Source organism: Carassius carassius, chromosome 18 (genome assembly GCF_963082965.1).
Source record: "Carassius carassius chromosome 18, fCarCar2.1, whole genome shotgun sequence".
NCBI classification, from domain to species: domain Eukaryota; kingdom Metazoa; phylum Chordata; class Actinopteri; order Cypriniformes; family Cyprinidae; genus Carassius; species Carassius carassius.
Window position 1 is genome coordinate 29,769,204 of NC_081772.1, and position 26,437 is coordinate 29,795,640.

At 46.6% G+C, this 26,437-nt stretch overlaps 1 protein-coding gene and 9 non-coding genes across 10 annotated transcripts; all 10 read left to right on the plus strand.

Moving 5' to 3' along the window:
* The first annotated feature begins 2,787 nt into the window (after positions 1-2,787).
* Positions 2,788-2,869, plus strand: trnas-uga (transfer RNA serine (anticodon UGA)). The gene has a single exon. It is a non-coding gene; the product is annotated as a tRNA-Ser (tRNA).
* A 155-nt stretch (positions 2,870-3,024) lies between these two features.
* On the plus strand, positions 3,025-3,096 carry trnah-gug (transfer RNA histidin (anticodon GUG)). The gene has a single exon. It is a non-coding gene; the product is annotated as a tRNA-His (tRNA).
* Positions 3,097-5,086: 1,990 nt separating this feature from the next.
* trnak-uuu (transfer RNA lysine (anticodon UUU)) lies at positions 5,087-5,159 on the plus strand. Its single transcript has one exon. It is a non-coding gene; the product is annotated as a tRNA-Lys (tRNA).
* A 6,913-nt stretch (positions 5,160-12,072) lies between these two features.
* Positions 12,073-12,154, plus strand: trnas-aga (transfer RNA serine (anticodon AGA)). Its single transcript has one exon. It is a non-coding gene; the product is annotated as a tRNA-Ser (tRNA).
* Positions 12,155-12,512: 358 nt separating this feature from the next.
* On the plus strand, positions 12,513-12,594 carry trnas-uga (transfer RNA serine (anticodon UGA)). Its single transcript has one exon. It is a non-coding gene; the product is annotated as a tRNA-Ser (tRNA).
* A 2,329-nt stretch (positions 12,595-14,923) lies between these two features.
* Positions 14,924-15,823, plus strand: LOC132092000 (paraneoplastic antigen Ma2 homolog). Its single transcript, XM_059498046.1, has one exon. It carries the CDS (start codon positions 14,924-14,926, stop codon positions 15,821-15,823), a length of 900 nt encoding a protein of 299 aa, XP_059354029.1.
* Positions 15,824-22,965: 7,142 nt separating this feature from the next.
* trnan-auu (transfer RNA asparagine (anticodon AUU)) lies at positions 22,966-23,038 on the plus strand. The gene has a single exon. It is a non-coding gene; the product is annotated as a tRNA-Asn (tRNA).
* A 1,519-nt stretch (positions 23,039-24,557) lies between these two features.
* trnan-auu (transfer RNA asparagine (anticodon AUU)) lies at positions 24,558-24,630 on the plus strand. Its single transcript has one exon. It is a non-coding gene; the product is annotated as a tRNA-Asn (tRNA).
* A 1,243-nt stretch (positions 24,631-25,873) lies between these two features.
* Positions 25,874-25,955, plus strand: trnas-uga (transfer RNA serine (anticodon UGA)). The gene has a single exon. It is a non-coding gene; the product is annotated as a tRNA-Ser (tRNA).
* A 178-nt stretch (positions 25,956-26,133) lies between these two features.
* On the plus strand, positions 26,134-26,206 carry trnak-uuu (transfer RNA lysine (anticodon UUU)). Its single transcript has one exon. It is a non-coding gene; the product is annotated as a tRNA-Lys (tRNA).
* The last annotated feature ends 231 nt before the right edge of the window (positions 26,207-26,437 follow it).

The window sequence follows — 26,437 nt, forward strand, 5'->3', positions numbered from 1 at the left end:
CCAGAATTTTATAAAGAACTGATGAGAGCATGGGGAAAATGTTTAGATAATGTGCATTTTAAGCCACAAGGTAGAGAGAACATTTTAAATCAGCCTTTATTCTTAAACAACTGCATTTTAAATCAAGGGAAGCAGGTTTTTTTTAAGAAATGGTGGGATGTTGGAATCATGAAAGTCAGAGATGTTTTATATGAATTCAAAGAGGGGTTTTTACCAGTGCAATACATTGTGGATGTGATGGAGGAGGCAAAGGAGGATTATAGCAGACAAGAGATTACAAACAAATATGATTTAATTAAGAATGCTATACCTAAAGAATGGATAAAGAGAATTGAAAATATGGAAGAAGAAAATCAAGGAAAAGATGTGTATGCAAATATGGGGGGAAAATTGTGTGCTTTTAAAGAATGTACTGTGAAAATGTTTTATTGTTTTTTTAGAGATGTGGTTTTCAAGAAACCTGTTGTAAATGAATACTGGCTACGGATGTTCAATGATGTACCGGAAGAGAAAATATGGGGGAATATAAATGGGAAAATTGTACAGACTAAACTGGAGAATATGGAATATTTTATCAGGAACAAAGCAGTGTTTACAGATGTGATTTTAAGCAAAATTGGGATGGAGGAAAGTGCAATATGTAAAGTATGCCAAGATGCAGATGAAGGGTTTTTACACTTGTTTTTATATTGTGATAAGCTGAAAGATTTTAATGAGAGATGTAAAAGAATGATTTTAATTTTGAGAGGAGAGGGAAATGGAAACTTTGAGTGGGAAAAGGTGTTAATGTTGGGCATTAATGAGAAATATAAACATGAGAAGCTGATTAATTTACTTGTGATGCTGATGAAAAGTGCGATATGGGAAAGAAGAGTGGTGGTGAAAAAGGACAATGCTTTAATTGATGTATGGAATGTGTTTAGGAGAAAAGTTGAAAAATATGTTGGATGTCTGTTTTATTATTTTAAATTGGAGGAAACGATTGATGTTTTTTATAATATTTTTACTCAGGAGGTATTAATGGTCTTCAAAGAGCTGGGAATTGAATTTTCATTTTTAAAAGATTAAACTATTTAATGACTTCTTTCTTTAAATTGTAAGTAAGATGTCTGTCAATTCAAGATTTTAGGAATTTTTTATGTCAAAGAAAGAATCTTATGTACTTTTGTATGTGAATAATTGATATGTATGTTTGAATTGATTAATTTCTTCAATAAAAAAAAAAAATAAATAAATAAAAGGTTAAGGCGATTGACTTGAAATCCATTGGGGTCTCCCTGCGCAGGTTCGAACTCTGCCGACTACGGGAGGGATTTGCAGTATTGCTTTAGCTTTCTGTGACGGTAATTGTGCCTTCTATGGTCCTTCGCCCTCTGTGCCATAACTGCTTCTAGCTTTCATCCTTGTGACACCTGCATCTCTTCTGGGCAGCTTGTTGTAAAACTGCTGCTTTATAAAAGGTGAGAAGCCAGTGCTCCACAAGAGCCTGGATAGCTCAGTCGGTAGAGAATCAGACTTTTAATTTGAGGGTCCAGGGTTCAAGTCCCTGTTAGGGTGAAGGTCTGTCTGCTTTTGGCGTAGTCACCTTGTTATCACTACGGTCCATCTCTTCTTCTGAATCTGTACTGGAGCGGTGTTCCTTCCTGCTCCAGGGTATCAGTGCACCTCCCTTGTTTGGCACACCTGATTCTGATGGTCAGCTCGTTAGGAAAGCGCGCTCACAGAGTGAGTAGAATAAGACAGACCTCCGAATTGTTCAGTGCTGCCGGTCCCCAGGCCCAGCACTGAAAAACCCCATTATATAGGATGAGACATGGCAGCCTGATTTCTCCTCAGTGGGACTGCTGTTTTACCCGCTTCCAGGGCTAGCTTACAATCTCGGCTTGCTAGGTTGCAAGTAGGTCAGGCAGCAATGTGACACACAACAGGGCAGAAGGTGGTCTGCTTAATTCAAGTCCCTGTTTGGGCGAAGGTCAGTCTACTTTTTGGAGGCCTCAGCTTGCTATCACTACGGGTCCATCTCTTCTGGACTCAGTATTAGAGCGATGTTCCTTCCTTCTCCAGGGGGTCAGTACATCTCCCTTGTTCGGCACACATGATTCTGATGGTCAGCCCTTTAGGAAAGAGTGCTCACGGAGTGAGTAGAATAAGACAGACCTCCCATTTGTGCAGTGCTGTCGGTTCCCAGGGCCAGTACTGAAAAACCCCATTACATAGGATGAGACATGGCAGCCTGATTTCTCCTCAGTGGGACTGCTGTTTTAGCCGCTTCCAGGGGTAGCTTACAATCTCGGCTTGCTAGGTTGCAAGTAGGTCAGGCAGCAGTGTTACACACAACATGGCAGAAGGTGGTCTGCTTAATTCAAGTCCCTGTTTGGGCGTAGGTCAGTCGTCTTTTTGTAGGCCTCAGCTTGCTATCACTACGGTCCATCTCTTCTGCTGACTCTGTACTAGAGCGATGTTCCTTTCTGCTCCCGGGGATCAGTGCATCTCCCTTGTTCGGCAAACCTGATTCTGATGGTCAGCCCTTTAGGAAAGAGTGCTCACAGAGTGAGTAGAATAAGACAGACTTCCCAATTGTGCAGTGCTGTCGGTCCCAAGGGCCAGTACTGAAAAACCTCATTACATAGGATGAGACATGGCAGCCTGATTTCTCCTCAGTGGGACTGTGTTTTACCCGCTTGCAGGGCTAGCTTGCAATCTCCGCTTGCTGACTGAGCTGGGTTGGTTGCAAGTAGGTCTGGCAACAGTGTTGGACACAAACTGAGCAGTAATTGGTCTACTCCCGTAGTCGTGGCTGAGTGGTTAAGGTGATAGACTTGAAATCCATTGGGGTCTCCCCGCGCAGGTTCGAATCCTGCTGACTACGCTGTTTGCTGAAGGCCATGAGGCAAAGCATCCATGCATTTTTCACGGTCCTCGCACTTATTTGCAAAATGTCCAGTCCCTCTTCGATGGACAAACACGCCACTGCTGCTTCTTCTATCCGGGCTCCAGGGGTTGTCTTGGGTGAGCCAGTGGCACGCCGTGATCGTATAGTGGTTAGTACTCTGCGTTGTGGCCGCAGCAACCCCGGTTCGAATCCGGGTCATGGCAACCCTCTGCTGTTGAGTATACGGGAAGGTTGAACATTTTTTACCACCTCATCGTTCTGCGTGATTTTGTTTCTGAAGATTGGCCTGTGCAGGGCGCCATCAGACAAGGGGGCTTGCTTTCTAACATTAGGCGTAGTCGTGGCCCAGAGGTTAAGACGATGGACGATGGACTTGAAATCCATTGGGGTCTCCCTGCGCAGGTTCGAACTCTTCCCATTTCCGGAAGGATTTGCAGTATTGCTTTAGCTTTCTGTGACTGTAATTGTGCCATCTATGGTCCTTCGCTCTCTGTGCCATAACTATTTCTAGCTTTCATCCTTGTGACACCTGCGTCTCTTCTGGGCAGCTTGTTGTAAAACTGCTGCTTTATAAAAGGTGAGAAGCCAGTGCTCCACAAGAGCCTGGATAGCTCAGTCGGTAGAGCATCAGACTTTTAATTTGAGGGTCCAGGGTTCAAGTCCCTGTTAGGGTGAAGGTCTGTCTGCTTTTGGCGGAGTCACCTTGCTATCACTACGGTCCATCTCTTCTTCTGAATCTGTACTGGAGCGGTGTTCCTTCCTGCTCCAGGGTATCAGTGCACCTCCCTTGTTTGGCACACCTGAATCTGATGGTCAGCTCGTTAGGAAAGCGCGCTCACAGAGTGAGTAGAATAAGACAGACCTCCGAATTGTGCAGTGCTGTCGGTCCCCAGGCCCAGCACTGAAAAACCCCATTATATAGGATGAGACATGGCAGCCTGATTTCTCCTCAGTGGGACTGCTGTTTTACCCGCTTCCAGGGCTAGCTTACAATCTCGGCTTGCTAGGTTGCAAGTAGGTCAGGCAGCAATGTGACACACAACAGGGCAGAAGGTGGTCTGCTTAATTCAAGTCCCTGTTTGGGCGAAGGTCAGTCTACTTTTTGGAGCCCTCAGCTTGCTATCACTACGGGTCCATCTGTTCTGCTGACTCTGTATTAGAGCGATTTTCCTTCCTTCTCCCGGGGATCAATGCATCTCCCTTGATCGGCACACATGATTCTGATGGTCAGCCCTTTAGGAAAGAGTGCTCACAGAGTGAGTAGAATAAGACAGACTTCCCAATTGTGCAGTGCTGTCGGTCCCCGGGGTCAGTACTGAAAAACCCCATTACAAAGGATGAGACATGGCAGGCTGATTTCTCCTCAGTGGGACCGCTGTTTTACCCGCTTGCAGGGCTAGCTTGCAATCTCTGCTTGCTGACTGAGCTGGTTTGGTTGCAAGTAGGTCAGGCAGCAGTGTTGGACACAAACTGAGCAGAAATTGGTCTACTGCCGTAGTCGTGGCCGAGTGGTTAAGGCGATGGATTAGAAATCCATTGGGGTCTCCCCGCGCAGATTCGAATCCTGCCGACTTCACTGTTTGCTGAAGGCCATGAGGCAAGGCATCCATGCATTTTTCACGGTCCTCGCACTTATTTGCGAAATGTCCAGTCCCTCTTCGATGGACAAACACGCCGCTGCTGCTTCTTCTATCCGGGCTCCAGGGATTGTCTTGGGTGAGCCAGTGGCACGCCGTGATCGTATAGTGGTTAGTACTCTGCGTTGTGGCTGCAGCAACCCCTTTCGAATCCGGGTCGCGGCAACCCTTTGCCATTGAGTATACGGGAAGGTTGTACATTTTTTACCACCTCATATTTTTGCGTGATTTTGTTTCTGAAGCTTGGCCTGTGCAGGGCGCCATCAGACAAGGGGGCTTGCTTTCTAACATTAGGCGTAGTCGTGGCCGAGAGGTTAAGGCGATGGACTTGAAATCCATTGGGGTCTCCCTGCGCAGGTTCGAACTCTTCCCATTTCCGGAAGGATTTGCAGTATTGCTTTAGCTTTCTGTGACGGTAATTGTGCCATCTATGGTCCTTCGCTCTCTGTGCCATAACTGCTTCTAGCTTTCATCCTCGTGACACCTGGGTCTCTTCTAGGCAGCTTGTTGTAAAACTGCTGCTTTATAAAAGGTGAGAAGACAGTGCTCCACAAGAGCCCGGATAGCTCAGTTGGTAGAGCATCAGACTTTTAATCTGAGGGTCCAGGGTTCAAGTCCCTGTTCAGGCGAAGGTCTGTCTGCTTTTGGCGGAGTCACCTTGCTATCACTACGGTCCATCTCTTCTTCTGAATCTGTACTGGAGCGGTGTTCCTTCCTGCTCCAGGGTATCAGTGCACCTCCCTTGTTTGGCACACCTGATTCTGATGGTCAGTTCGTTAGGAAAGCGCGCTCACAGAGTGAGTAGAATAAGACAGACCTCCGAATTGTGCAGTGCTGTCGGTCCCCAGGCCCAGCACTGAAAAACCCCATTACATAGGATGAGACATGGCAGCCTGATTTCTCCTCAGTAGGACTGCTGTTTTACCCACTTCCAGGGCTAGCTTACAATCTCGGCTTGCTAGGTTGCAAGTAGGTCAGGCAGCAATGTGACACACAACAGGGCAGAAGGTGGTCTGCTTAATTCAAGTCCCTGTTTGGGCAAAGGTCAGTCTACTTTTTGGAGGCCTCAGCTTGCTATCACTACGGGTCCATCTCTTCTGCTGACTCTGTATTAGAGCGATGTTCCTTCCTTCTCCAGGGGGTCAGTACATCTCCCTTGATCGGTACACATGATTCTGATGGTCAGCCCTTTAGGAAAGTGTGCTCACAGAGTGAGTAGAATAAGACAGACTTCCCAATTGTGCAGTGCTGTCGGTCCCCGGGGTCAGTACTGAAAAACCCCATTACATAGGATGAGACATGGCAGGCTGATTTCTCCTCAGTGGGACCGCTGTTTTACCCGCTTGCAGGGCTAGCTTGCAATCTCTGCTTGCTGACTGAGCTGGTTTGGTTGCAAGTAGGTCAGGCAGCAGTGTTGGACACAAACTGAGCAGAAATTGGTCTACTGCCGTAGTCGTGGCGAGTGGTTAAGGCGATGGATTAGAAATCCATTGGGGTCTCCCCGCGCAGATTCGAATCCTGCCGACTTCACTGTTTGCTGAAGGCCATGAGGCAAGGCATCCATGCATTTTTCACGGTCCTCGCACTTATTTGCGAAATGTCCAGTCCCTCTTCGATGGACAAACACGCCGCTGCTGCTTCTTCTATCCGGGCTCCAGGGATTGTCTTGGGTGAGCCAGTGGCACGCCGTGATCGTATAGTGGTTAGTACTCTGCGTTGTGGCTGCAGCAACCCCTTTCGAATCCGGGTCGCGGCAACCCTTTGCCATTGAGTATACGGGAAGGTTGTACATTTTTTACCACCTCATCTTTTTGCGTGATTTTGTTTCTGAAGCTTGGCCTGTGCAGGGCGCCATCAGACAAGGGGGCTTGCTTTCTAACATTAGGCGTAGTCGTGGCCGAGAGGTTAAGGCGATGGACTTGAAATCCATTGGGGTCTCCCTGCGCAGGTTCGAACTCTTCCCATTTCTGGAAGGATTTGCAGTATTGCTTTAGCTTTCTGTCACTGTAATTGTGCCATCTATGGTCCTTCGCTCTCTGTGCCATAACTATTTCTAGCTTTCATCCTTGTGACACCTGCGTCTCTTCTGGGCAGCTTGTTGTAAAACTGCTGCTTTATAAAAGGTGAGAAGCCAGTGCTCCACAAGAGCCTGGATAGCTCAGTCGGTAGAGCATCAGACTTTTAATTTTAGGGTCCAGGGTTCAAGTCCCTGTTAGGGTGAAGGTCTGTCTGCTTTTGGCGGAGTCACCTTGCTATCACTACGGTCCATCTCTTCTTCTGAATCTGTACTGGAGCGGTGTTCCTTCCTCCTCCAGGGTATCAGTGCACCTCCCTTGTTTGGCACACCTGAATCTGATGGTCAGCTCGTTAGGAAAGCGCGCTCACAGAGTGAGTAGAAAAAGACAGACCTCCGAATTGTGCAGTGCTGTCGGTCCCCAGGCCCAGCACTGAAAAACCCCATTACATAGGATGAGACATGGCAGTCTGATTTCTCCTCAGTGGGACTGCTGTTTTACCCACTTCCAGGGCTAGCTTACAATCTCGGCTTGCTAGGTTGCAAGTAGGTCAGGCAGCAATGTGACACACAACAGGGCAGAAGGTGGTCTGCTTAATTCAAGTCCCTGTTTGGGCGAAGGTCAGTCTACTTTTTGGAGGCCTCAGCTTGCTATCACTACGGGTCCATCTGTTCTGCTGACTCTGTATTAGAGCGATTTTCCTTCCTTCTCCCGGGGATCAGTGCATCTCCCTTGATTGGCACACATGTTTCTGATGGTCAGCCCTTTAGGAAAGAGTGCTCACGGAGTGAGTAGAATAGGACAGACCTCCCATTTGTGCAGTGCTGTCGGTCCCCAAGGCCAGTACTGAAAAACCCCATTACATAGGATGAGACATGGCAGCCTGATTTCTCCTCAGTGGGACCGCTGTTTTAGCCGCTTCCAGGGCTAGCTTACAATCTCGGCTTGCTAGGTTGCAAGTAGGTCAGGCAGCAGTGTTACACACAACATGGCAGAAGGTGGTCTGCTTAATTCAAGTCCCTGTTTGGGCGTAGGTCAGTCTTCTTTTTGTAGGCCTCAGCTTGCTATCACTACGGTCCATCTCTTCTGCTGACTCTGTACTAGAGCGATGTTCCTTTCTGCTCCCGGGGATCAGTGCATCTCCCTTGTTCGGCAAACCTGATTCTGATGGTCAGCCCTTTAGGAAAGAGTGCTCACAGAGTGAGTAGAATAAGACAGACTTCCCAATTGTGCAGTGCTGTTGGTCCCAAGGGCCAGTACTGAAAAACCCCATTACATAGGATGAGACATGGCAGCCTGATTTCTCCTCAGTGGGACCGCTGTTTTACCCGCTTGCAGGGCTAGCTTGCAATCTCCGCTTGCTGACTGAGCTGGGTTGGTTGCAAGTAGGTCAGGCAGCAGTGTTGGACACAAACTGAGCAGTAATTGGTCTACTCCCGTAGTTGTGGCCAAGTGGTTAAGGCGATGGACTTGAAATCCATTGGGGTCTCCCCGCGCAGGTTCGAATCTGCCGACTACGCTGTTTGCTGAAGGCCATGAGGCAAAGCATCCATGCATTTTGCACGGTCCTCGCACTTATTTGCGAAATGTCCAGTCCCTCTTCGATGGACAAACACGCCGCTGCTGCTTCTTGTATCCGGGCTCCAGGGGATGTCTTGGGTGAGCCAGTGGCACGCCGTGATCGTATAGTGGTTAGGACTCTGCATTGTGGCTGCAGCAACCCTGGTTCGAATCCGGGTAACGGCAAGCCGTTGAGTATACAGGAAGGTTGAAAATTTTTTACCACCTCATCTTTCTGCGTGATTTTATTTCTGAAGCTTGGCCTGTGCAGGGCGCCATCAGACAAGGCGCTTGCGTAGTCGTGGCCGAGAGGTTAAGGCGATGGACTTGAAATCCATTGGGGTCTCCCTGCGCAGGTTTGAACTCTGCCGAATACGGGAGGGATTTGCAGTATTGTTTTAGCTTTCTGTGACAGTAATTGTGCCATCTATGGTCCTTCGCTCTCTGTGCCATAACTGCTTCTAGCTTTCATCCTCGTGACACCTGCGTCTCTTCTGGGCAGCTTGTTGTAAAACTGCTGCTTTATAAAAGGTGAGAAGCCAGTGATCCACAAGAGCTCGGATAGCTCAATCGTTAGAGCATCAGACTTTTAATCTGAGGGTCCAGGGTTCAAGTCCCTGTTTGGGTGAAGGTCTGTCTGCTTTTGGCGGAGTCACCTTGCTATCACTACGGTCCCTCTCTTCTTCTGAATCTGTACTGGAGCGGTGTTCCTTCCTGCTCCAGGGTATCAGTGCACCTCCCTTGTTTGGCACACCTGATTCTGATGGTCTGCTCGTTAGGAAAGCGCGCTCACAGAGTGAGTAGAATAAGACAGACCTCCAAATTGTGCAGTGCTGTCGGTCCCCAGGCCCAGCACTGAAAAACCCCATTAAATAGGATGAGACATGGCAGCCTGATTTCTCCTCAATGGGACTGCTGTTTTACCCGCTTCCAGTGCTAGCTTACAATCTCGGCTTGCTAGGTTGCAAGTAGGTCAGGCAGCAATGTGACACACAACAGGGCAGAAGGTGGTCTGCTTAACCCTCTGGAGTCTAAGGGTATTTTTGGGGCCTGGAGAAGTTTTGTCATGCCCTGACATTTGTTCTTTTTTCAGTTTCTTATCAATATCTGAATGGGTAAAGTCTAATCTCACTGTAATCAGCACAAACTGGTCTATAATAATATGTAAAATGCATGTATGTACATGATTGTGTTTTTGAGAAAAAAAATATTATGCGTGGTTAGTGAAAAACTAAAAATGTTAAAACACTTGAAAAAGGCAAAATAACACATAGAGAACATTGGTTCCCGGGATTTTTGAGAACTGTAGTTTGTAGCTTAGAATTTTTCTGTCTAAATTATGTGAAAATCATCTTGTTTACTCACTTACAGAAAACAATATATTGATTTACATTTTCTAAGACACTTTTTGTTGGTAAAAGTCATATGCGAGTAGGCGTCAACTATCATGAATATCATTGTGATTTACACCTGAGAAGACAAAGGGCCGCATAATGAGCTGCATAATGAGCCATTCAGTCATCTGTGCCACTGAGAGGAAGGAGTTACAAGAAAGAATGTGAGAAAAAAATAAAAGTATATAATTTTATGTTTGTAGTTTATTTAGAATATATTTAATTATCCCACAACATACTTTAATATCTACTTGGGGGAGCAGTTAAACAGTTTATCAGGAACAATCAAAGCTGACTTTCAAACAAATTTTTTGGCATCAATACTCCAGTCACACAATCCTTCAGAAATCCTTTTAACAATCTTATTTTCTACAAAAAAACATTTATTGTTGTTATTATTATCGTTATTATTATTATTATTAATGTTGAAAAGAGCTGAGAATATTTTTTAGGTTTTTTAGGGGGAATAAATTGAAAGAACAGCATTTTTTTACATTTGTTAGCCTACAGTTATTTATTTGTTACATTTATATTATTTACATCAAGCTTTTGAATGGTCGCATAGTATATTGTTATTGAAACTTCATAATGTTTCACTTGATTATATATTTAGTCAGGAATTATAGTTTGGAAAAAGTATTTGTAAAAAGTCTAACTAGTAAAATGTTTACACGTTATGTGAAAACTAGTACAAGTATATAAATGAATAAAAAGAGACTTACTCATGTTTATGATCTCTGCTGAATAAAGTGCTTCATTCTTTTTTTTCTGAGGAAATCCATTTCTCAAATCCTCAACCACATGACATCTTTTTGGGGTGAATAATGTCTTATTCCTCTCATCGCGAAGCAAACAGTAAAATAAAATCTTGAAGAACAGTCTCGCTGCTTTTTCTTCTGTTATGGGCGTATTCAAGCCGCGCGCTTCAGTTTGAATCTGAATAGCGCGTTCAGCGCGGGGGCGTGGTCACATTAGATATAATGAAGGGAGACATGAAAAACAGACATCGCGTTGTTTTCATATGGATTACTTTATCACAGAAAATCTGTTTTCGGCGGCACTTGTTTAGTTTAAAAGTAGACATGTCAAGCTTTCTATAGATATCTCTCTCATGTATTTTCGTTGAGTATTCACGGAGTTACAGTTCATTTTATTGACGTGTTTGTAAATAAAGATCAGCGCAGACAAAGGCTGCAGACAGCACACCTTGTTTGTTATCTTTATTTTATAAGTGCACAAAGTTTTGTTGTTATTATGTCTGTATCCAAAAAAAAGTAGACCCTTTACAGATTCGATTGATGTATTGCTCTTATCTGTACGATTAAAACTGAAAGTGTAATTTAAGTTCTTTTCGGGGTTATCAGGAGAAAATGACTCAAAACGCGTATCTGCGTTAATCAACTTCAAAGGGTTAATTCAAGTCCCTGTTTGGGCGAAGGTCAGTCTTCTTTTTGTAGGCCTCAGCTTGCTATCACTACGGGTCCATCTCTTCTGCTGACTCTGTATTAGAGCGATGTTCCTTCCTTCTCCCGGGGATCAGTGCATCTCCCTTGTTCGGCACACATGTTTCTGATGGTCAGCCCTTTAGGAAAGAGTGCTCACGGAGTGAGTAGAATAAGACAGACCTCCCATTTGTGCAGTGCTGTCGGTCCCCAGGGCTAGTACTGAAAAACCCCATTACATAGGATGAGACATGGTAGCCTGATTTCTCCTCAGTGGGACTGCTGTTTAACCCACTTGCAGGGCTAGCTTGCAATCTCCGCTTGCTGACTGAGCTGGGTTGGTTGCAAGTAGGTCAGGCAGCAGTGTTGGAAACAAAATGAGCAGAAATTGGTCTACTCCCGTAGTCGTGGCCGAGTGGTTAAGGCGATGGACTAGAAATCCATTGGGGTCTCCCCGCGAAGGTTCGAACTCTGCCAACTATGGGAGGGATTTGCAGTATTGCTTTAGCTTTCTGTGACTGTAATTGTGCCTTCTATGGTCCTTCGCTCTCTGTGCCATAACTGCTTCTAGCTTTCATCCTCGTGACACCTGCGTCTCTTCTGGGCAGCTTGTTGTAAAACTGCTGCTTTGTAAAAGGTGAGAAGCCAATGATTCACAAGAGCCCGGATAGCTCAGTCGGTAGAGCATCAGACTTTTAATCTGAGGGTCCAGGGTTCAAGTTCAGGTGAAGGTCAGTATGCTTTTGGCGGAGTCACCTTGCTATCACTATGGGGCCATCTCTTCTGCTGACTCTGTATTAGAGTGATGTTCCTTCCTTCTCCCGGGGATCAGTGCATCTCCCTTGTTCGGCACACATGATTCTGATGGTCAGCCCTTTAGGAAAGAGTGCTCACTGAGTGAGTAGAATAAGACAGACCTCCCATTTGTGCAGTGCTGTCGGTCCCTAGGGCCAGTACTGAAAAACCCCATTACATAGGATGAGACATGGCATCCTGATTTCTCCTCAGTGGGACCGCTGTTTTACCCGCTTGCAGGGCTAGCTTGCAATCTCCGCTTGCTGACTGAGCTGGGTTGGTTGCAAGTAGGTCAGGCAACAGTGTTGGACACAAAATGAGCCGAAATATGCTCCCGTAGTCGTGGTCGAGTGGTTAAGGCGATGGACTAGAAATCCATTGGGGTCTCCCCGCGCAGGTTCGAATCCTGCCGACTATGCTGTTTGCTGAAGGCAATGAGGCAAAGCGTCCATGCATTTTTCACGGTCCTCGCACTTATTTGCGAAATGTCCAGTCCCTCTTCAATGGACATACACGCCGCTGCTTCTTCTTGTATCCGGGCTCCAGGGGTTGTCTTGGGTGAGCCAGTGGCACGCCGTGATCGTATAGTGGTTAGTACTCTGCGTTGTGGCCGTAGCAACCCCAGTTCGAATCCGGGTCACGGCTACCCTTTGCCGTTGAGTTTACGGGAAGGTTAAAAAAATTTTACCACCTCATCTTTCTGCGTGATTTTGTTTCTGAAGCTTGGCCTGTGCAGGGCGCCACCACACAAGGGGGCTTGCTTTCTAACATTAGGCGTAGTCGTGGCCGAGAGGTTAAGGCGATGGACTTGAAATCCATTGGGGTCTCCCCACGCAGGTTCGAACCCTGCCGACTTCGGGAGGGCTTTGCAGTATTGCTTTAGCTTTCTGTGACGGTAATTGTGCCTTCAATGGTCCTTCGCTCTCTGTGCCATAACTGCTTCTAGCTTTCATCCTCGTGACACCATCGTCTCTTCTGGGCAGCTTGTTGTAAAACTGCTGCTTTATAAAAGGTGAGAAGCCAGATGCACCACAAGAGCCCGGATAGCTCAGGCGGTGGAGCATCAGACTTTTAATCTGAGGGTCCAGGGTTCAAGTCCCTGTTTGGGCTAAGGTCTCTCTGCTTTTGGCGGAGTCACCTTGCTATCACTACGGTCCATCTCTTTTTCTGAATCTGTACTGGAGCGGTGTTCCTTCCTGCTACAGGGTATCAGTGCACCTCCCTTGTTCGGCACACCTGATTCTGATGGTCAGCTCGTTTGGAAAGCGCGCTCACAGAGTGAGTAGAATAAGACAGACCTCCGAATTGTGCAGTGCTGTCGGTCCCCAGACCCAGCACTGAAAAACCCCATTACATAGGATCAGACATGGCAGCCTGATTTCTCCTCAGTGGGACTGCTGTTTTACCCGCTTCCAGGGCTAGCTTACAATCTCGGCTTGCTAGGTTGCAAGTAGGTCAGACAGCAGTGTTACACACAACATGGCAGAAGGTGGTCTGCTTAATTCAAGTCCCTGTTTGGGCGACGGTCAGTCTTCTTTTTGTAGGCCTCAGCTTGCTATCACTACGTTCCATCTCTTCTTCTGAATCTGTACTGGAGCGGTGTTCCTTCCTGCTCCAGGGTATCAGTGCACCTCCCTTGTTTGGCACACCTGATTCTGATGGTCAGCTCGTTAGGACAGCGCGCTCACAGAGTGAGTAGAATAAGACAGACCTCCGAATTGTGCAGTGCTGTCGGTCCCCAGGCCCAGCACTGAAAAACCCCATTACATGGTGTAACCCAGCTGAAATGTCAAAACACATTTAAATAAATAGTTCATGCTGATTAAAAAAACATGTTAAAAGAATATAAAGTTAAGAGGTGGTTAAAAATCTGATGTTTTCATTGTGTTTAAAAAGTGGGCGGATTCATGTTAAATTGTGTTTGTAAAAGAGAACGTTAGTTTATTTCATAATGTAAAAGCCAAAAAAAGAAAAAAATTATTTTCTTTTAGAGGAAGAATAATTCTGTTAAAACCAGGTTGTTTTGTCATGTGACCTTACGTCTGTGAGGGGAGGGGGACGAACAAAGAAAGAGATAAGGATGGAAGGAGAGACGCATGTGAGAAAAAAGTGGATTAAACAGTTCGTTTGTGCATGGAACAGCTTGTTATGCTGAACTTCTGATAGCTTGTACTTTTGATGGTCAGCCTGATAATCTTGTAAGTGACAAGTGATAGTTGTGAGCGACAGTTAATTTCAGCACAAAGTTTATTACTGTTGATTACATGCAGACTTCCGTGCTGGCTAAGCACGGGCTAAAGGCTAAGAGAAACGTGATCGGACTGTGTGGATGCAGCTGTTAGCTAACGCAGCTAGCCATGTAGCTGTTCGTCAGTTCCTGACCAGGAAACGAGTGGACGTGAACCAGATAGCGCTCTGAGCTATCAGGGATGCTCAGAGTTCCTCTGGCAACGTTGGATAATCATCAGAGATCGTGTGGATATCGGTGTGGACACCTGTGTGAACTTCCATTCTCATCTGGACTGAGGTGAACTGACTGGAACATTGTGCTTGGAAAAGGTATCTGTTTCTTTTTGTTTTAACTCAATGAACCTGTAATTTTTGGGTTCCAACGATCCCGAGCCACGACTCAGGCCTGCAACGTTTGTTTTTCTAATAAGGGGTGCCGGCTTTTATTATTTTTATAAAAGTGAAACATTGTGTGAAATATTTTATTCCTTAAGAAAACACTGTTTTTTTAATTGTATACTGTATACTGGTCATTGTATACTGGTGTTTGCATTTTAGCCTAAGGGCACAGACATTTCATTTAGTTTATACTGTCTTTATTTACAATTATTTTATTTAATTAAAGTGAAAACTTGTTATTTTTACACCAAGGTTTCTGTTGTGAGTTTGAGTAGAATGTGCCATTTATTCAGTTATTTACCATAGTTTAGGTATTTGTCTTAGTCCAAGTTTAAGTTTAAGGCATTTTAGTGACCCATATATTTAATCCAGAATATCACACACATACGAGAGTATATATGAAACAAACCTAGGGCCCATCCTCTTATGAGCAGGATAGGAATGGTTACATAAAATGGAGGCACCACTGGGTTTGGGGTGATTTGTGATTAGTATTGGGGTTTTAACAGTCAGTGCAGATAATTAAAAAAAAAAAAAATCTGTTAAACCACAGAGCAAAATGGCAGACAGAGCACAGCTCATTTCTGAGCTGAAGAGGTGGTGCAGAGGAGAAGGGCTGGATGAGGCTCATGGACTGATGGTGATAGTCCCACCTGATGTTGAAATAGCCCATATTGAAGAAGTTGTTCAAACCATTAAGTGCTTGGGACGTGTGCGTGTCAGAGGCAGGATGTTTGATACTACTTTGAGCAGCCTGATGGTTCTCTGTGAAACTAAGGAGAACCTCACCACTGTAAGCATTCCCCCTGAAGTGATGTATCCTGAGAGTGGAGAAACTTGGCCCCTGGTCACCATAGCTAGCAACCCAGCCCCTGAAGAGTTTGGTACCAAACTGAAAGTGCTGTTAGAGACTGAGGGAAAGACTATGGATGATCTTAAGGCCCTGCTCTCTAGCCCTCAACCACCCACTAACTCTACTGAATCCATCTTAAAGGCGGTGGGAGATCTGTTGGAGAAAACCAGTAAACCTCCTGCTGAAGGTGGGTACCGTCGTCTACGCATTTTCTCAGGACTTCTGCCAGTTCCACCTGGGGAGGAGCAGTTTGATCACTGGCTTGAGCAGGCATGGCTCATGGTGGAGGAGAGCGAATGCATGGAGAGAGAAAAAAGGCACAGGCTGATGGAATGTTTAAGAGGACCAGCACTAGAAGTAGTTAAGGCTGTAAGAGACTCTCATCCTGATTCAAGTCCAGCTGAATATCTGGAGGCCTTGGAGAGTGCCTTTGGAACTGCTGAGTCTGGAGATGATCTGTATTTTGCTTTTCGACAGATGTACCAGCACCAGGGGAGAAGTTGTCTGATTTCCTTAGACGCCTGGAGCGGTCTCTGTCTAAAGTTGTTCAGAGAAAAGGCATTTTGCCCAGCAACAAGGACAAAGCCCGTTTGTCTCAACTACTGAAAGGCGCTGTCGCCTCTAAACTTGAGGCTAATTCAGTTAAGATTAAGGGAGAGGAAGGATAACCCACCAACTTTTCTACAACTGCTGTGTGAAATTCGTCATGAAGAGGAGTATGAAACATCCAGGATGAAACTCAACAATTCAGTGAATCCAGTGCGCTCAAAGCACATAGCTGATGCTAAACAGGCAGAGATCCAAAGTTTAAAAGCTGAGGTAAAAGAGCTCAAGTCAATGGTGGCTGCTCTGGCCCCCAAACCTACTGAAGCTAGAGCAGAACTCTCCAATCCCTCGCCTGTGACCCCTTCACTCTCAGGTGAACCAAGCCAAGACTCCGGGTTAGTGGCTCTAAAGAAGCAATTCAAGAGACTGCAGCAAAAGCTGCATAGGAAAGAGAACACATATGAGCCCTCTGTCAGAAACCCTTCCGTCTCAGCGGTGGAAGCTGGTTACCGAATCCCCACCAGACCCTCGAGACCCTCCGATGAGCAGTTTTGCTACCGGTGTGGGGAGAATGGTCACTTTGTTGCAAAGTGCCACAACCCAGAAAAACAAAACAAAGTCATAAGGAAGCTGATACGAGCCCTAAAAATTGTGAAAGAAAACCAGCCTGTTACCGACCCCACACCTTCTGAAGTAGACTGTGATGTAAAAAGAAGTGTTGTAAACACGCCAGTCACAACGGTAATTCCAGAAGGTTTGATCGGGCCCCCCAGTTTGGTAAAGTTGAAAGTAAAAGGACATCCCTGTAATGCTCTCATGGATAGTGGCTCACAGGTCACTATTATTTTTGAGTCATGGTACAAAAAGCACCTCGCAGATGTCCCCGTGCATCCTGTTTCTGGTCTGGCCATCTGGGGTTTGAGTGAATCCAACAGCAGCTATCCTTACCGTGGCTACAGTTTGGTAGATCTGAAATACCCTTCAGATGTTACTGGAATCAGTGAGGTTGTAACAGTTCTTGCTCTCATTTGCCCCAGTCCTAGGTCTGAAGAGCAGACACCAGTCATAATAGGGACAAATACCTGTCATGTGAGAAATCTGGTCAAGCGCTGCAGTGAAAAGGGTCTTGACATCACCAAAACTCTTGGCATAAAAGTTCATTGCGAAAACATGCCTAAACCCCCAACTTTAGTTTCACCTACCGTCGATGATGATGATGTTGGTTGGGTTACATGGCAAGGTCCAGGTTCCCTTACACTTCCCCCTGGGCAAGACTTACAGGTCAGCTGTAAAGTTGAGTTTATGCAAAAAGTTGATAAAGAGATCCTGATGGTAGACACATCCCCTTCAGCACCACTTCCAGCTAGTGTGCTATTGCAGCCCATGGTTGTGCCTGGCAATGCAGTAAATGTTAACAACTTCCAGATGCTAGTCCAAAATCAGTCCCTTAGGGAGACGGTTATACCAGAGGGCACTGTCATAGGGCACATGTATCTTACTGAGAGTGTCACTACTGTCTCTTTCCAACAGACTTTGACAAAACCCTGATCAACTTTGGAGACTCCCCTGTAACAGAGGAATGGAAAGAGCGACTCCGGCAGAAGCTTTCCCAACGATCACATGTGTTCTCCATGGAGGAATGGGAGGTTGGAGAAGCTTAAGGGGTAGAGCACACCATCCGTCTGTCTGATTCCCGACCATTCCGGCAACGGTCCAGACATTTGACTCCTGCTGACATTGATGACGTAAGGAAACATCTTCAAGAGCTCACGCATGCAGGCATCATCAAAGAGTCTCGCAGCCCTTACGCATCACCAATAGTCATCGTCAGAAAGAAAAATGGTTCCATACGTATGTGTATTGACTACAGGTTACTAAATAGTCGTACAATACCGGATCAGTACACCACCCCTTGCATCGATGATGCATTAGACTCTTTGTCTGGCAGCAAATGGTTCTCTGTGTTGGACTTGAGAAGTGGATATTACCAGATTCCTATGGCCGAAGAAGACAAGGAAAAAACGGCGTTCATTTGCCCGCTGGGGTTCTTCCAGTTCGAGAGAATGCCCCAGGGAATAACAGGAGCCCCAGCTACTTTCCAAAGGCTAATGGAAAAGACTGTGGGTGACATGAACCTTCTACAGGTTCTTGTTAACTTGGATGACATTATCGTCTTTGGGAAGTCATTAGAAGAACATGAGGAGAGGCTACTTAAGGTGCTCGACAGACTCGGAGAGGCTGGGCTGAAGCTTTCTCTGGATAAGTGTCAATTTTGCCAGCCAAAAGTAAAGTACCTCGGGCACATTGTGTCATCTGAAGGCATCTCACCAGATCCTGCAAAGATCGAAGCAGTTACCAACTGGCCCAAGCCGACTGACCTGAAGACCCTGAGATCTTTTTTGGGGTTTTGCGGGTATTATAGGCGATTCATAGCCAACTATGCTTCCATAGTTAGACCCTTAACAGAGCTAACCAAAGGCTATGCTCCGACACAAAAGAGTAAAAAGCAAAACAAAGATCCCTCCAAGAGCTATCTGAAAGAGTCTGAGCCATTTGGTCAAAGGTGGGATCAGTCCTGCACCGATGCTTTCCATCGGATCATCTACTGTCTAACACATGCTCCGGTGCTACCATTTGCCGACCCAGAGAAGCCATACATCCTTCATGTGGATGCCAGCTTAAAGGGAGTTGGGGCAGTTCTTTATCAGCAGCATTCAGAGGGTTTGAGACCAGTGGCTTTTGCAAGTAGAAAGCTGAGTCAGTCAGAGAAACGTTATCCAATTCACCAGCTGGAGTTTTTGTCACTCAAATGGGCTGTTGTGGATCGTTTTCAGGATTACCTGTATGGAGCCCGGTTTACGGTACGGACCGACAATAATCCCTTGACATATGTGCTCTCAACTGCTAAGCTGAATGCAGTGGGACACAGATGGCTTGCTGCTTTATCGACTTATGACTTTGATGTGCAGTACAGACCAGGCAAGCACAAACATAGATGCCGATCTTCTTTCCCGACATTTTCCGGATGATGATTCCCACCTAGATTGGGAAACCATATCACAGGATGGGGTGAAGTCGATCTGTCAAAGAGTCAGCTTACCTACTTCCTCAGATGGTTCAGTCCGCTATGTGGATCAGCTCGGAGCTCCCCCAGAATGCATTCCAAACATCTATTCATTCCCCATGCACATGGAGCTTGAGGCTTTGAAACACATAACCAAAGATGAGCTAGTACATGCACAAAAAGAAGATCCAGTCATTGGATCTGCACTACAGGCTGTCCAGCATCATAAATGGCCAGAACATGTTGAGAATGATCCAGAGTTTTCCCAACTGAAAGGAGAGAAAGACAAACTAACTCTAAATGCTGGTCTTCTCTATCGCCAGTCTAAATTGCCTTCAGAGGAGAACGTCAATCAGCTCATTTTGCCGACCAAGTATCGAGACACTGTTCTAAGGGCCCTACATGATGATTTGGGACATCTCGGAATCGAAAGAATAACTGACCTGCTGAGACAGAGATTCTTCTGACCAAAGATAGCCAAAGATGTTGAGCAGTATATTAAAAACTGTGGAGAATGTATTACACGCAAGTCCCCTAATCAAAGAACAGCTCCCTTACACCAGATTACCAGCAGGGGACCAATGGATCTTGTGTGTATAGATTTCCTCTCCATGGAAGTAGACTCAAAAGGAATGAGCAGTGTATTGGTCGTAACTGATCACTTTACACGCTATGCACAAGCTTTCCCCACTAAGAACCAGAAAGCTCAAACAGTGGCCACGATCTTAGTTGACAAGTTCTTTGTGCATTATTGGCTACCAACTAGGATCCATTCTGATCAGGGGCAGGATTTTGAGAGTAGATTGATCCAAGATCTGTTAAAGATGATGGGGATTCGTAAGTCGCGTACTACTCCCTACCACCCGCAGGGGGATCCGCAGCCTGAAAGGTTCAACAGGACCTTGCTTTCTATGTTAGGAACGCTAACACCTGACAAGAAGCGTCAGTGGAGCCAACATGTACCACACTTGGTCCACGCCTACAACAACACTAAATGTGATTCAACAGGATATTCACCTTATTACTTAATGTTTGGCCGGGAAGCCAAGCTTCGGGTGGACTTGTGCTTTGGAACGGGTGTGGATGGGAAAGTACACAGTCATTCCCGCTATGTGGCAAAGTTAAAAGAGGACTTGAAAAAAGCTTATCGGCTGGCATCAGAAATGGCTTATAGATCTCATCAAAGGAACAAGAAGTCCTACGACAAAAGAGTTAGTTTCCAGTCCTTAGACGTCGGTGACAGAGTGTTACTCAGGAACCTGGGGCTGAAAGGCAAACATAAGCTGCAAACAAGGTGGAATCCTATGCCCAGTTGTGTTTAAAAAGTGGGCGAATTCATGTTAAATTGTGTTTGTAAAAGAGAACGTTAGTTTATTTCATAATGTAAAAGCCAAAAAAAGAAAACATTATTTTATTTTAGAGGAAGAATAATTCTGTTAAAACCAGGTTGTTTTGTCATGTGACCTTACGTCTGTGAGGGGAGGGGGACGAACACAGAAAGAGATAAGGATGGAAGGAGAGACGCATGTGAGAAAAAAGTGGATTAAACAGTTCGTTTGTGCATTGAACAGCTTGTTATGCTGAACTTCTGATAGCTTGTACTTTTGATGGTCAGCCTGATAATCTTGTAAGTGACAAGTGATAGTTGTGAGCGACAGTTAATTTCAGCACGAAGTTTATTACTGTTGATTACATGCAGGCTGCCGTGCTGGCTAAGCATGGGCAAAAGGCTAAGAGAAACGTGATCGGACTGTGTGGATGCAGCTGTTAGCTAACGCAGCTAGCCATGTAGCTGTTCGTCAGTTCCCGACCAGGAAACGAGAGGACGTGAACCAGATAGCGCTCTGAGCTACCAGGGATGCTCAGAATTCCTCTGGCAACGTTGGATTATCATCAGAGATCGTGTGGATATCGGTGTGGACACCTGTGTGCGCTTCCATTCTCATCTGGACTGAGGTGAACTGACTGGAACATTGTGCTTGGAAAAGGTATCTGTTTTTTTTTGTTATAACTCAATGAACCTGTAATTTTTGGGTTCCAACGATCCCGAGCCACGAATCAGGCCTGCAACGTTTGTTTTTCTAATAAGGGGTGCCGGCTTTTATTATTTTTATAAAAGTGAAACACTGTCATTGTATACTGGTGTTTGCATTTTAGCCTAAGGGCACAGACATTTCATTTAGTTTATACTGTCTTTATTTACAATTATTTTATTTAATTAAAGTGAGAACTTGTTATTTTTACACCAAGGTTTCTGTTGTGAGTTTGAGTAGAATGTGACATTTATTCAGTTATTTACCATAGTTTAGGTATTTGTCTTAGTCCAAGTTTAAGTTTAAGGCATTTTAGTGACCCATATATTTAATCCAGAATATCACACACATACGAGAGTATATATGAAACGAACCTAGGGCCCATCCTCTTATGAGCAGGATAGGAAGGGTTACAATAGGATGAGACATGGCAGCCTGATTTCTCCTCAGTGGGACTGCTGTTTTACCCGCTTCCAGGGCTAGCTTACAATCTCGGCTTGCTAGGTTGCAAGTAGGTCAGGCAGCAATGTGACACACAACAGGGCAGAAGGTGGTCTGCTTAATTCAAGTCCCTGTTTGGGCGACGGTCAGTCTACTTTTTGGAGGCCTCAGCTTGCTATCACTACGGGTCCATCTCTTCTGCTGACTCTGTATTAGAGCGATGTTCCTTCCTTCTCCAGGGGGTCAGTGCATCTCCCTTGTTCGGCACACATGATTCTGATGGTCAGCCCTTTAGGAAAGAGTGCTCACGGAGTGAGTAGAATAAGACAGACCTCCCATTTGTGCAGTGCTGTCGGTCCCCAGGGCCAGTACTGAAAAACCCCATTACATAGGATGAGACATGGCAGCCTGATTTCTCCTCAGTGGGACTGCTGTTTTAGCCGCTTCCAGGGCTAGATTAGAATCTCGGCTTGCTAGGTTGCAAGTAGGTCAGGCAGCAGTGTTACACACAACATGGCAGAAGGTGGTCTGCTTAATTCAAGTCCCTGATTGGCCGAAGGTCAGTCTTCTTTTTGTAGGCCTCAGCTTGCTATCACTACGGTCCATCTCTTCTGCTGACTCTGTACTAGAGCGATGTTCCTTCCTGCTCCCGGGGATCAGTGCATCTCCCTTGTTAGGCACACCTGATTCTGATGGTCAGCCGTTTAAGAAAGAGTGCTCACAGAGTGAGAAGAATAAGACAGACTTCCCAATTGTGCAGTGCTGTCGGTCCCCAGGGCCAGTACTGAAAAACCCCATTACATAGGATGAGACATGGCAGCCTGATTTCTAATCAGTGGGACAGCTGTTTTACCCGCTTGCAGGGCTAGCTTGCAATCTCCGCTTGCTGACTGAGCTGGGTTGGTTGCAAGCAGGTCAGGCAGCAGTGTTGGGCACAAACTGAGCAGAAATTGGTCTACTCCCGTAGTTGTGGCCGAGTGGTTAAGGCGATGGACTAGAAATCCATTGGGGTCTCGCCGCGCAGGTTCGAATTCTGCAGACTACGCTGTTTGCTGAAGGCCATGAGGCAAAGCGTCCATGCATTTTTCACGGTCCTCGCACTTATTTGCGAAATGTCCAGTCCCTCTTCGATGGACAAACACGCCGCTGCTGCTTTTTGTATCCGGGCTCCAGGGGTTGTCTTTTATTGAGCCAGTGGCACGCCTTGATCGTATAGTGGTTAGTACTCTGCGTTGTGGCCGCAGCAACCCCGGCTCGTATCCGGGTCACGGCAATCCTTTGCTGTTGAGTGTACGGGAAGGTTGAAAAAATTTTACCACCTCATCTTTCTGCGTGATTTTGTTTCTGAAGCTTGGCCTGTGCAGGGCGCCACCAGACAAGGGGGCTTGCTTTCTAACATTAGGCGTAGTCGTGGCCGAGAGGTTAAGGCGATGGACTTGAAATCCATTGGGGTCTCCCCGCGCAGGTTCGAACTCTACCGACTACGGGAGGGATTTGCATTATTGCTTTAGCTTTCTGTGACGGTAATTGTGCCTTCTATGGTCCTTCGCTCTCTGTGCCATAACTGCTTCTAGCTTTCATCCTCGTGACACCTGCGTCTCTTCTGGGCAGCTTGTTGTAAAACTGCTGCTTTATAAAAGGTGAGAAGCCAGTGCTCCACAAGAGCCGGGATAGCCCAGTCGGTAGAGAATCAGACTATTAATCTGAGGGTCCAGGGTTCAAGTCCCCGTTCGGGCGAAAGTCTGTCTGCTTTTGGCGAAGTCACCTTGCTATCACTACGGTCCATCTCTTCTTCTGAATCTGTACTGGAGCGGTGTTCCTTCCTACTCCACGGTATCAGTGCACCTCCCTTGTTTGGCACACCTGATTCTGATGGTCAGCTCGTTAGGAAAGCGAGCTCACAGAGTGAGTAGAATAAGACAGACCTCCGAATTGTGCAGTGCTGTCGGTCCCCAGGCCCAGCACTGAAAAACCCCATTACATAGGATGAGACATAGCAGCCTGATTTCTCCTCAGTGGGACTGCTGTTTTACCCGCTTCCAGGGCTAGCTTACAATCTCGGCTTGCTAGGTTGCAAGTAGGTCAGGCAGCAATGTGACACACAACAGGGCAGAAGTTGGTCTGCTTAATTCAAGTCCCTGTTTGGGCGAAGGTCAGTCTTCTTTTTGTAGGCCTCAGCTTGCTATCACTATGGTCCATCTCTTCTGCTGACTCTGTACTAGAGCGATGTTCCTTTCTGCTCCCAGGGATCAGTGCATCTCCCTCTTTCGGCAAACCTGATTCTGATGGTCAGCCCTTTAGGAAAGAGTGATCACAGAGTGAGTAGAATAAGACAGACTTCCCAATTGTGCAGTGTTGTCGGTCCCCAGGGCCAGTACTGAAAAACCCCATTACATAGGATGAGACATGGCAGCCTGATTTCTCCTCAGTGGGACCGCTGTTTTACCCGCTTGCAGGGCTAGCTTGCAATCTCCGCTTGCTGACTGAGCTGGGTTGGTTGCAAGCAGGTCAGGCAGCAGTGTTGGGCACAAACTGAGCAGAAATTGGTCTACTCCCGTAATTGTGGCCGAGTGGTTAAGGCGATGGACTAGAAATCCATTGGGGTCTCGCCGCGCAGGTTCGAATTCTGCAGACTACGCTGTTTGCTGAAGGCCATGAGGCAAAGCGTCCATGCATTTTTCACGGTCCTCGCACTTATTTGCGAAATGTCCAGTCCCTCTTCAATGGACAAACACGCCGCTGCTGCTTTTTGTATCCGGGCTCCAGGGGTTGTCTTGGGTGAGCCAGTGGCACGCCTTGATCGTATAGTGGTTAGTACTCTGCGTTGTGGCCGCAGCAACCCCGGCTCGTATCCGGGTCATGGCAATCCTTTGCTGTTGAGTATACGGGAAGGTTGAAAAAATTTTACCACCTCATCTTTCTGCGTGATTTTGTTTCTGAAGCTTGGCCTGTGCAGGGCGCCACCAGACAAGGGGGCTTGCTTTCTAACATTAGGCGTAGTCGTGGCCGAGAGGTTAAGGCGATGGACTTGAAATCCATTGGGGTCTCCCCGCGCAGGTTCGAACTCTACCGACTATGGGAGGGATTTGCAGTATTGCTTTAGCTTTCTGTGACGGTAATTGTGCCTTCTATGGTCCTTCGCTCTCTGTGCCATAACTGCTTCTAGCTTTCATCCTCGTGACACCTGCGTCTCTTCTTGGCAGCTTGTTGTAAAACTGCTGCTTTATAAAAGGTGAGAAGCCAGTGCTCCACAAGAGCCGGGATAGCCCAGTCGGTAGAGAATCAGACTATTAATCTGAGGGTCCAGGGTTCAAGTCCCCGTTCGGGCGAAAGTCTGTCTGCTTTTGGCGAAGTCACCTTGCTATCACTACGGTCCAACTCTTCTTCTGAATCTGTACTGGAGCGGTGTTCCTTCCTACTCCACGGTATCAGTGCACCTCCCTTGTTTGGCACACCTGATTCTGATGGTCAGCTCGTTAGGAAAGCGAGCTCACAGAGTGAGTAGAATAAGACAGACCTCCGAATTGTGCAGTGCTGTCGGTCCCCAGGCCCAGCACTGAAAAACCCCATTACATAGGATGAGACATAGCAGCCTGATTTCTCCTCAGTGGGACTGCTGTTTTACCCGCTTCCAGGGCTAGCTTACAATCTCGGCTTGCTAGGTTGCAAGTAGGTCAGGCAGTAATGTGACACACAACAGGGCAGAAGTTGGTCTGCTTAATTCAAGTCCCTGTTTGGGCGAAGGTCAGTCTTCTTTTTGTAGGCCTCAGCTTGCTATCACTACGGTCCATCTCTTCTGCTGACTCTGTACTAGAGCGATGTTCCTTTCTGCTCCCAGGGATCAGTGCATCTCCCTCTTTCGGCAAACCTGATTCTGATGGTCAGCCCTTTAGGAAAGAGTGATCACAGAGTGAGTAGAATAAGACAGACTTCCCAATTGTGCAGTGTTGTCGGTCCCCAGGGCCAGTACTGAAAAACCCCATTACATAGGATGAGACATGGCAGCCTGATTTCTCCTCAGTGGGACCGCTGTTTTACCCGCTTGCAGGGCTAGCTTGCAATCTCCGCTTGCTGACTGAGCTGGGTTGGTTGCAAGTAGGTCAGGCAGCAGTGTTGGACACAAACTGAGCAGAAATTGGTCTACTCCCGTAGTTGTGGACGAGTGGTTAAGGTGATGGACTTGAAATCCATTGGGGTCTTCCCGCGCAGGTTCGAATCCTGCTGACTACGCTGTTTGCTGAAGGCCATGAGGCAAAGCATCCATGCATTTTTCACGGTCCTCGCACTTATTACTCTTCGATGGACAAACACGACGCTGCTGCTTCTTATATCCGGGCTCCAGGGATTTTCTTGTGTGAGCCAGTGGCACATCGTGATCGTATATTGGTTAATACTCTGCGTTGTGGCCGCAGCAACCCCGGTTCGAATCCGGGTCATGGCAACCCTTTGCCGTTGAGTATACGGGAAGGTTGAAAATTTTTTACCACCTCATCTTTCTGCGTGATTTTGTTTCTGAAGCTTGGCCTGTGCAGGGCGCCACCAGACAAGGGCGCTTGCTTTCTAACATTAGGCGTAGTCGTGGCCGAGAGGTAAAGGTGATGGACTTGAAATCCATTGGGGTCTCCCCGCGCAGGTTCGAACTCTGCCGACTACGGGAGGGATTTGTAGTACTGCTTTAGCTTTCTGTGACGGTAATTGTGCCTTCTATGGTCCTTCGCTCTCTGTGCCATAACTGCTTCTAGCTTTCATCCTCGTGACACCTGGGTCTCTTCTAGGCAGCTTGTTGTAAAACTGCTGCTTTATAAAATGTGAGAAGACAGTGCTCCACAAGAGCCCAGATAGCTCAGTAGGTAGAGCATCAGACTTTTAATCTGAGGGTCCAGGGTTCAAGTCCCTGTTCGGGCGAAGGTCTGTCTGCTTTTGGCGGAGTCACCTTGCTATCACTACGGTCCATCTCTTCTTCTGAATCTGTACTGGAGCGGTGTTCCTTCCTGCTCCAGGGAATCAGTGCACCTCCCTTGTTTGGCACACCTGATTCTGATGGTCAGCTTGTTAGGAAAGCGCGCTCACAGAGTGAGTAGAATAAGACAGACCTCCGATTTGTGCAGTGCTGTCGGTCCGCAGGCCCATCACTGA

Bases quoted from the DNA above. Each gene is read 5' to 3' on its own strand.
- LOC132092000 (XM_059498046.1), top strand. From the start codon at position 14,924: ATGGCAGACAGAGCACAGCTCATTTCTGAGCTGAAGAGGTGGTGCAGA.